Source organism: Rutidosis leptorrhynchoides, chromosome 7 (genome assembly GCF_046630445.1).
Source record: "Rutidosis leptorrhynchoides isolate AG116_Rl617_1_P2 chromosome 7, CSIRO_AGI_Rlap_v1, whole genome shotgun sequence".
Taxonomy (NCBI): domain Eukaryota; kingdom Viridiplantae; phylum Streptophyta; class Magnoliopsida; order Asterales; family Asteraceae; genus Rutidosis; species Rutidosis leptorrhynchoides.
In genome coordinates this window covers 338,532,501-338,543,696 of record NC_092339.1, presented here as the reverse complement: position 1 = coordinate 338,543,696, position 11,196 = coordinate 338,532,501, and the positions used below count along the sequence as shown (strand labels likewise).

The 11,196-nt window shown below is 30.7% G+C and overlaps 2 protein-coding genes across 2 annotated transcripts; both read left to right on the top strand.

The window, feature by feature from the left end:
* Positions 1-3,273: 3,273 nt before the first annotated feature.
* LOC139860336 (uncharacterized) lies at positions 3,274-8,551 on the top strand. The gene is made up of 5 exons (XM_071849105.1): positions 3,274-3,384; positions 4,550-4,676; positions 6,523-6,603; positions 7,057-7,275; positions 7,791-8,551. Exons 1-5 carry the CDS (start codon positions 3,274-3,276, stop codon positions 8,549-8,551), a joined length of 1,299 nt encoding a protein of 432 aa, XP_071705206.1.
* A 22-nt stretch (positions 8,552-8,573) lies between these two features.
* Positions 8,574-9,455, top strand: LOC139860335 (uncharacterized). Its single transcript, XM_071849104.1, has one exon. It carries the CDS (start codon positions 8,574-8,576, stop codon positions 9,453-9,455), a length of 882 nt encoding a protein of 293 aa, XP_071705205.1.
* The last annotated feature ends 1,741 nt before the right edge of the window (positions 9,456-11,196 follow it).

Genomic DNA, 11,196 nt, shown 5'->3' with positions numbered 1-11,196 from the left:
TCTATGTAAGGTATAAAGCTTAGACTTTGTGTCTATGTAAGGTATAAAGCTTAGACTTTGTGTCTATGTTAAGATGTAAAGCTTAGACTTTGTGTCTATGTAAGGTATAAAGCTTAGACTTTGTGTCTATGTAAGGTATAAAGCTTAGACTTTGTGTCTATGTTAAGATGTAAAGCTTAGACTTTGTGTCTATGTTAAGATGTAAAGCTTAGACTTTGTGTCTATGTCTATATTATGTAATGAGCTTGGATTCATATCCATGTTATGTGTAAGCTTGGACGAGGTCCATGTTAAGAGAAGATTTGGATTTCTATCCATAGTAAGAGTAAGCTTGGGCGATGTCCATATAACGTGTTAGTTTGAATTTACACATAGGATGATGTTTTAAGATTGAAAAATGTATATGTTATATATCAAAATTGGCTATGACTAGGAGGCAAGTGGATGGAGTTCGAATTACGAAATCAACCTTCGGGTTGGAAGATTATGGTTGTGTTTACGCATATGTTTATGTTTTAAATTTAAGATACGCACTTACCATTAACTCACTAAGCGTTTTGCTTACCCCGCTATGTTGTTAATGTTTGCTAGGTTCTTATGTTGCGAAGATTTGGGACAACAAGGTGGTAGGAGAACAATCGGCATTTATCAAGTGGTATGCAAGTCTCTTAATTGAATCTAGCTTCACGATAACCGCTTATGAACGCCAAGAGTCAAATGTGTATTATGACAAAAGATGTGTAATTTATGTTTTGAAACTAAGTGCTAAAGTCGGTATTTTGGGTCGAAAAAGGCACGTTTATATTGGGAAACGGGTCGTGCGCGACCAAGTAATAATCGTGTTTTTAAATGATGAGTGTTAGTCTTAGAAGTTAGCTTGTTTATGTATTTTGTTGTCGGAATGTTTTGATGAAATGTTAAAATGGGAAAAATTTGGTCTAAGTAAAATGTTGCAGATCAGGGCCCGGAATAGTGTTATGTCGCGCCGCGGCCAGAGGCTCCGCGCCGCGACATTTAACTAATGTTGGAAACAGAAACAAGGTTAAGAAGTGTAAAGATTTCTGCTTTGTGTCGCGCCGCGACACGGCAAGCCGCGCCGCGGCATATGCCTTGTCCGGCCAGAAACTTTGTTTTTCAAAAAAAAAAAAAAAAAAAAAATTTTACTCGATTCTAGGCGTTAAATATCATAATTAGAATTATCGTTTTATCATAATATCATCTTAGTAATTATAAATATTGATATTTTTATAATAATAATTATTATTACAAAATAATACAACTTTTACTTACTATCATTATAGATATTATTTTATCAAATAAATATGTGATACAAACATATTTTACTACGTGTAATAACTTACTTTAATAATACCTATCATATTATCTTTATGATATTAAATGAACCCTATAAATTTTATTACTTAAATATATATAAAAGTTTATTTTATTATATAAATTTAATATAAAATTTTATTTATTAATAAATAAATTATATTATTTACTCTAATAAATCTTTTAAAAATATTTAAAAATATAAAACGACGATATTTAAACTATATATTAATCATGTATAGATTTTTGGAAATTATTTTGAGTCAAATTTACTTTTGTTGACTTTTGCATATTAGTCTCGAGCATTAGGATTGTGGTACACTATGACTTGACCTAATTTGTTAGACAAATATTGACCAACACATAAATATATATAATTAATTTAGGTTCGTGAATCCGAGGCCAACCTTGCACTTGTTCAATGACGTTATATGTATTTTTACTACGAAATACAGTATGGTGAGTTTCATTTGCCTTTTTACCCTTGATATTTTTGGGACTGAGAATACATGCGCTTTTATAAATATTTGACGAAATAGACACAAGTAATTGAAACTATATTCTATGGTTGAATTATCGAAATCGAATATGCCCCTTTTTATTAAAGTCTGGTAATCTAAGAATTAGAGAACAGACACCCTAATTGACGCGAATCCTAAAGATAGATCTATTGGGCCTAACAAACCCCATCCAAAGTACCGGATGCTTTAGTACTTCGAAATTTATATCATGTCCGAAGGAGGATCCCGGAATGATAGGGGATATTCTTATATGTATCTAGTTAATGTCGGTTACCAGGTGTTCACCATATGAATGATTATTTTTGTCTCTATGCATGGGACGTATATTTATGAGAACTGGAAATGCAATTCTTGTGGTATATTAAAATGATGGAAATAAATGATTATGATAAACTAATGAACTCACCAACCTTTTGGTTGACACTTTAAAGCATGTTTATTCTCAGATGTTAAAGAAATCTTCCGCTGTGCATTTGCTCATTTTAAAGATATTACTTGGAGTCTTTCATAGCATATTTCGAAGAACGTTGCATTCGAGTCATTGAGTTCATCAAAGATTATTATTAAATCAATTTATAGTTGGATAGTGGATATTATGAAATGGTATGCATGCCTGTCAATTTTCGATGTAAAGAAAGATTGTCTTTTAAAAACGAATGCAATGTTTGTAAAATGTATCATATAGAGGTCAAATACCTCGCAATGTAATCAACTATTGTGAATCGTTTATAATGTATATGAACGGGTCCTTTCATTTAGCCTGCCTGTTCCCTGGATCGTAACTGTATTTCTTGTCTTTCACCGTTTTTGCTCTAGAATCTTCGTTTTAGCTCCGATTCTCTTGATTCTTTTTGCATCGTCTTCGTAATTAATTTATCTACAAATTTAACTGAAAAAGCAATTATTTTGCCGACATAGTTTTGAACTTTATGCTTTTGGGACTCAATATCTGGGAAAAAAACGTGACTTTTTAGCCGATATCATAGACCCATTTACCTGACCCAAACCCGATCTAAAAATATTGGATTTTAAGTTTACCCATAAGGTACGGGTTTCCTATAAAGTATAAGGGAAGGACGCTTTATGTGTAAAGTTGATTTTGAGAGTGTGTTTGACATTGTAGCATTTTAGCATTAGTGTAAAATTTTTTTTTTTTGAAAGAATTTATTGGTGATGTGGCTTTAATATTCAGCTTTTCTTCCATTATTCCTACATTTCTTTCCATGATATATTATTCATGCAATTGAATCTTTGGTCCCGTATGGTTTATTTTATTTTGGTTTTTCAAAGGATGTTAAATTTGTTTTAATTGGCACTTTCTGATTTTGAGGTCTTATTTATTTATTTGTATAAAGAAATTTTGAGCTTTAATAATTACATAAATCCTAAGGGCTGTCATCGATCTTGTCATTTTCGCGAAATGACTTGCATATACAAAGATCCACCTTATCCAATAAACATGGACCAAATGAAGAATACTGCATCAAACCGGAAGAGGAACAACCTTCAAAGGCAAGAGAGACAAGCTTGGGTATAGATTGTATGCACTCCTGCCCTATGTTTAACAGTGATATTCTCTAGTTGGGGTGCAAACAAAATTATAATTAAACAAGCTTTCCAACAACATGAACTAGCATAGTAGCGTACAGGCAACTGTAGGTATTGAGGAGTGGGGTCCTGTGACACCACTAGTTTTTCGAAATTAATCACAAATTTTTTATTTTTTTTATAGGACACAATTAAATATGATAATGAGACCCCATAAATTTTTAGAGATTATAGTTTAATAGTTTGGATCACTAAAGTGTTTGAAATTAGCCCACTTATGATTTTATAGTATGAGATATTGAATATATTAGATAAAAAAAATAAACAAACTCTTGTCCAATTTCAATTCTAATTCTTTTTTACTTCCTTCTACATCACTATTTCTTACAGTTTTATCTTCAATCCTTCATCCTGAGGATGTTAATGGATTAGATATGGATCGGGTGAGGGCATGAGACCATATTCATATCCATTTAGTTTTTGTTTATTCATATCCATATCTATTTAAATTTAGTTCATCAATCTATATCCATATCCAGTAGATTAAGCAGGTTAATGATGAATATCCATTGAATATTTAAAAAATCTTAAAATATTTTTAAATATATAGTGAAAACAAAAAACGTAATATAACATGATATAATTTAAAAATTTTCCACCAGAATGTGTAATGTTTTGTCTAAAAGTGACATAATTTGTTAAATTTACTATCAAAAATATATTATGACAAATTATGTGTAATTTTTGTGTTGAGATATACATGTTTTATTGTGAGTACCCATAAATTCATTATATGGTTGCAAATAAGATGTATGTATAATGGTAAATATATTTGTAATAGTTATTGTATATTAATCCTTAATCTCATCACTCATAACTACATCATAACTTATTTTTTTCAAAAAGTTAGGGGAAACTTCAATTTTACAGCTAATGTTAATGTTATGTGATTCATATTGATAATAGGTTGTAAAATTGCAATTTATAATTGCTACTGTAAAATTGCTACTGTATAGGCCATGAACTAAAATATTATTATAAAATTGCTACTGTGAAATTGCTACTGTATATGCCATTAATTGCTACTCCATATGAACAATTAACCTTATGTTTTGCGAGTATTATTCAATTTTATGTTTGTATTTTAGGCCCGATTTGATCCGACCCGATTTAACTCGACCCGATTTAACCCGACATATTCAATATTTTGTGCAAAAAGTTATCGAATAAATTTTTGGGGCCCATTGGAATTTGATCCTAGAATCGCCACTGAGCGTACACATATATAATTACGACTTCCACTGATCAAAGGATCATACTTTGATATATCTTTCTATAACATATATTAAATCTGGTGCATGTTGCTGACATGTCACCATCAAAGTTAATCTGCCTATGTCGCACCTTATCATGTGTAATTATATATTAATCCGGATAATTAGTCACTAATTACGTGTCCCAAATTAAACCACCGTATTATCGCCAAAAGAAATTCCAAACATTGAATCTTGAATGTGTACATACACCGATCGATTAATCGATGTATTTACGCGACTTTAATTTAAACACCCCGTCAAAATGTGTCTTGATGCGGCGTGTTACCAGAGGTCAAAGTCCATTCGATGCAATTTATATGTTTAAATCAAAAGACTCCATGCTTAACCTCTAAACCTTGCTCTTATTGCAGAAGCATAAGCTAAAGCTAAAGACTTGAGAATAAACATGATAAAAAGTCAAAACAACGGTTGAGTGAATTCATAGGTTTAGTTTCATAAGTAAATGCATAAACCACGAGATTTCAGTTGTTTATAAATAGTTGAAAAATAGTGTATATAACATTAGCACTCGAAATATGAAGCTTAACACCGCGCACGGTATCTCACGCATCTTCCGTTTACCCTATAATAGTGTACACCGACCAAGTGTATCTTTTACGAAGTAACATGCACCTTAGTTAAGGTAGGGTTTGGTAAGTTGGATCATCATCATTTATCATCATCGGTGTTATGTTGTTTAAATTTATACGTTACATTTGTTTTTATTATATATATATATATATATATATATATATATATATATATATATATATATATATATATATATATATATATATATATATATATATATATATATATATATATAATTAATGTTCATCATATATAATACATATGTTTGTATTATACGTTCATCTTTATAGTTATTATTCACGTGTTATAAGTTAATAGTTTTCATGTTTATTTCCTATAACGTTTGAATATATATAACTCATGTAATGTTTTCCAAAGCTGTCAAGTAAACCAAATATACAGCCAGATGACCAGGGATCATGATCCTTTTGGTTAGACTAAGTCGTGACTGTTCGAAAATCCAACAAAACATATCCCATAATAGTCGATCAGTAGACACTATCTACATGATCGTAAGTAGCAATGAATTTCATTTGAGTTATATGATATCCGTGTGTTATAGTTCTTCTTATATATTATATCTCTTCATAATATAGTTTATATGTATCCTTATATATACATATTCACATTAGTTTGTGTGTATATTATATAGTTTTATATAATATATAGTTGTACATGTTTATATATATATAACTAATCGGGGGGAAGCAAAGATTTTTTTTTTCGTTTTTTTGGAATTTTTTTTCAAGCATTAAGATAACACGAAAATATGAACATTTAAAAAAGACACTTTGTGATGAATGTATTATTTAGGCGGAAAAACGATCGACAAAAATAACATTCAAGATAATATTGATCGTGAAGAATGTTAACGTTTTTTTTTCATGTTTTGTGAAGTAAAATTTAGCCCGATTTAGAGTTTAGGGTTTAGGGTTTAGTGTTTTGGGTTTAGTCCCTAAACCCAAAACCCAAAACCCTAGACTCTAAACCGTTCGTGTTAAAAACTCAATCTAAATCCTAAATCTAAACCCTAAACCCTAAATTTCTAAACCCTAATATCTAAACCCTATAAACCCTAATATCTAAACCCTAATATCTAAAACCTCAACATACGCTCGAAAAATACGATAATTGTTATATATTAATTCTTCGAGTGTTTTTCCCCCAAAATAAAAACATTTATCACAAAGTGTCTTTATTAAATGTTCATAAAGATGCGTGCTATGAGCTTGGATTGTTAGATGATGACAAAGAATATGTAGAAGCTATTAAACAAGCAAGTCAGTGGGCATCTGGTACATATTTAAGGTCATTATTTGTGATGTTGTTAGTTTCTAATAATTTGTCAAGATCGGATGATGTATGGTCACAATGTTGTTGTGAACTTGGCCATGACATACTTCACATGCAAAGAAGACTCCACTACTCAGGTTAGATTATAAAACTACTTGCTCAATTTTTACCTATTAAAATTATAAATTTGTTTTTATTTTAATTTAGGAATGAATATGAATATTATTATTTATATCACTAAATACTAAGTACTGGAATATATAGATTCAGCAACACAAAAAAATTTATTAATATAGATATACTGAGAGAGAGTAGTAAAGTTAGTAGTCTAATTTGTAAGATATTAAGGTACTTTTATATATCAATCAAAATACTCTTTACTTCAAGAAAGTAACAATTGCAAAGTATTTTTATTAAATGTTCATATTTTCATCTAATCTATAATGTTCATAAAGATGCGTGCTATGAGCTTGGATTGTTAGATGATGACAAAGAATATGTAGAAACTATTAAACAAGCAAGTCAGTGGGCATCTGGTACATATTTAAGGTCTTTATTTGTGATGTTGTTAGTTTCTAATAATTTGTCAAGACCGGATGATGTATGGTCACAATGTTGTTGTGAACTTGGCCATGACATACTTCACATGCAAAGAAGAAGACTCCAGTACTCAGGTTAGATTATAAAACTACTTGCTCAATTTTTACCTATTAAAATTATAAATTTGTTTTTATTTTAATTTAGGAATGAATATGAATATTATTATTTATATCACTAAATACTAAGTACTGGAATATATAGATTCAGCAACACAAAAAAAAAATATTAATATAGATATACTGAGAGAGTGTAGTAAAGTTAGTAGTCTAATTTGTAAGATATTAAGGTACTTTTATATATCAATCAAAATACTCTTTACTTCAAGAAAGTAACAATTGCATAACGTTTTTTAATTTGTTTTTAGGTGCCTAACTGAGTTATGAGTAAGCTTATATGATTTAGTTTTACCTTTGTGAAGTATTTTTAGGTGCCTAACTGAGTTACAGTTATATGATATTTGTACATTTATCTTACATACTGTTACCTCATAGATACCTACTAATAGAATAAAAACTATTGTCTTTTTTGCTTCGTTTTATACATACCTTTCATGTTTATTTATATCTTTTCTCAATGAATTTATGTGCAGCAAATACTATGGAACAAGAAGATATTAACAATCATACATTGTATGAGATTGAACTATTGTTGCGTAATCAAGGTAGTTCATTGAAATTTTTTCCCGGAATGCCGTATCCATCTGATGAGTATGTTATTAATACAACAAACAGATTAATTCATGATGAACTTCGTTATGATCGTAAAACTTTGAAATTGGAACATGACAATCTGTTTAGTAGTTTGACTTCTGAGCAAAAAGGTGTGTATGAAATAATTGTCTCTGCCGTTGAAGAAAATGCAGGAGGTGTTTTCTTTGTTTATGGATATGGTGGTACTGGAAAGACCTTTTTGTGGAAAATGTTGTCTACGGCAATTCAATCCAAAGGAAAAATTGTCTTAAATGTTGCCTCAAGTGGCATCACATCACTTTTGCTAAGTGGTGGTAGAACCGCTCATTCCCGGTTTGTGATTCCAATAAATATTTTGGAAGATTCTTTTTGTTCCATTAATGTTAACATTCAACTTGCAGATTTGTTGAGGTTAACTTCTTTAATAATCTGGGATGAAGCTCCTATGATACACAAACATTGTTTTGAGGCTCTAAACAGGACACTACGAGATACCATGCGGCAAACATCACCGGATAATGAGGAAAAAGTTTTTGGAGGCAAAGTTGTGGTTTTTGGTGGAGATTTTAGACAAATACTTCCTGTTGTTCCTAAAGGAAGTAGACAAGACATAGTGAATGCTTCTTTGAACTCTTCATATCTATCTATGGGATCACATTAGAGTTCTCAAGTTGAGTGTTAACATGAGATTACAATCCGGATCAAATCCAGAAGAGATAGCAGAAATGAAAGAGTTTGCAGATTGGATTTTAGATGTGGGAAATGGTAATGTTGGAGGTCCAAATGATGGAGAAGCTGAAATCAGTATACCTGATGAGTTGCTAATCAAACAAGGTGATGATCCAATCAAGTCTATTGTTGACTCCACATACCCAAATTTGATAGCAAATCTATATGAACATACTTACTTCCAAGAGAGAGCGATTTTTGCTCCAACGCATGAACATGTGGATTCGATTAATGATCGTTTGTTACAAGTAGTCCCGGGTGATGAGGTAACTTACTTGAGTTGTGATAGTGTTGATGCGTGTGACATCTCGGTGACCACCGATCATGGTATGCAATCTCCTGAATTCTTAAACAGTTTGAAGTTCTCTGGAATTCCTAATCATAAGTTGGTTTTAAAAGTTGGTGTTCCTATCATGTTATTACGAAATATCGATCAACCAAATGGTTTGTGTAATGGTACGAGACTCACAGTTATTAAGCTCGAGAAATCTTTGATAACTGCCAGGGTTATAACCGGTACAAATATTGGATTTGAAACCTTGATACCGCGTATGCAATTGAGCCCTACTGATAAATCATTACCATTTAAGATCACACGAAAACAATTTCCAGTATCGATGTGTTTTGCAATGACGATTAACAAAAGTCAAGGTCAGTCTCTATCTCATGTCGATTTATTCTTACCACGACCGGTCTTCACTCATGGTCAGTTATACGTAGCGATTTCGAGAGTAAAGAGCAAGAAAGGATTAAAGGTGCTTATATGTGATAAAGATATGAATGTTTCTAGCACTACAACTAATGTAGTTTATAAAGAAGTGCTACAAAAATTATGATAATTCATTTATTTCTGTCGGGTATGTTAACTATCACCTTTATTCTTAACCTCCTCTTCTTAATATTAATTTCATGAACTTATACAGATAATGCATAACAATTATAGTTCATTAACTTCATTACAATATATTTGGTATTACTCTTGTGTTAGTCTTATTGAAATCAAAATTAGAACATTTATTGTTACAAATACCTTCAAGTTTAGTATTAAGCATGACATAATATATCTATGAAAGTGAGGATTGTTGTTGTTATAAGAAACAAAGTGAAAAACAACTTTAGATGACCATACTTAGTGTAGTAATAGCCTTTAGTTGCACTTGACATCAGATAGTAGTTTATTTTTATGTATATATTTTGTAATATTCAAATATGTTTGAATTCTAAAAGAAATGTTGGAAATTTGTACACCTTTGAAAAATATCAATTTTAAGTTTCATGTGATATGAGTCTCCTTTACAGGAGGTAAAAATTTGATTTTTTTTATTGGAATAAAGTTTGACATTGGTTTTATGATTCATATCCACATTAAACCATCTTACTAATAAGTATATGTATTCTAATATCATTAACTACATAGTGGCTAGAAACTAACTTTGCTTAAGATGGATGGTAAGTGAAAAGTTACCTATATATAAATGACTTAGATATATATCTTCATATTGTTGTTTTTTCTTCTAATAAAGTGATTATGTGTTATACTAAATTGGATATTTTTTATACTATTTTTAGGTGCTTTGGATCTCTCACTTTCATGGTTTTGCAATTAATTTTCATTCAACCGAACTATGTAGTGTGTCATTTGATTGATATGTTGTTTTAGACTGATGCTATGTAATTGATTAGAACACTATTAGTTGTTTGTCACAAATTTTAATTACTTATCTGAGAATTTTTTCATGTTTTCTGAATTGTCATTTCGGTACACTTTTGGATTAGAGAAATTTGTACTCCTACTACTATATAGAACAAAGTAGTAAATTTTTTAAGTTTATGATTTACAATCTATCTATGTCATTGTGTGTCACCTATACATACATATTATTGCATAGATTTAAGGTACAAATGTGACTTTTTACTTTTTTTTTTTTACGTATTTCATTTAAACTATCCCGTGAATTCACGGGTCTTTAAACTAGTTATATATTAATCCGGATAATTAGTCACTAATTACGTGTCCCAAATTAAACCACCGTATTATCGCCAAAAGAAATTCCAAACTTTGAATCTTGAATCTGTACATACACCGATCGATTAATCGATGTATTTACGCGACTTTAATTTAAACACCCCGTCAAAATGTGTCTTGCTGCGGCGTGTTACCAGAGGTCAAAGTCCATTCGATGCAATTTATATGTTTAAATTGAAAGACTCCATGCTTAACCTCTAAACCTTTCTCTTATTGCAGAAGCGTAAGCTAAAGCTAAAGACCTGAGTATAAACATGATAAAAAGTCAAAACAACGGTTGAGTGAATTCATAGGTTTAGTTTCATAAGTAAATGCATAGACCACGAGATTTCAGTTGTTTATAAATAGTTGCAAAATAGTGTATATAACATGAGCACTCGAAATATGAAGCTTAACACTGCGCATGGTATCTCACGCGTCTTCCGTTTACCCTATAATAGTGTACACCGACCAAGTGTATCGTTTACGAAGTAACATGCACCTTAGTTAAGGCAGGGTTTGATAAGTTGGATCATCATCATTTATCATCCCTCGGTGTTATGTTGTTTAAA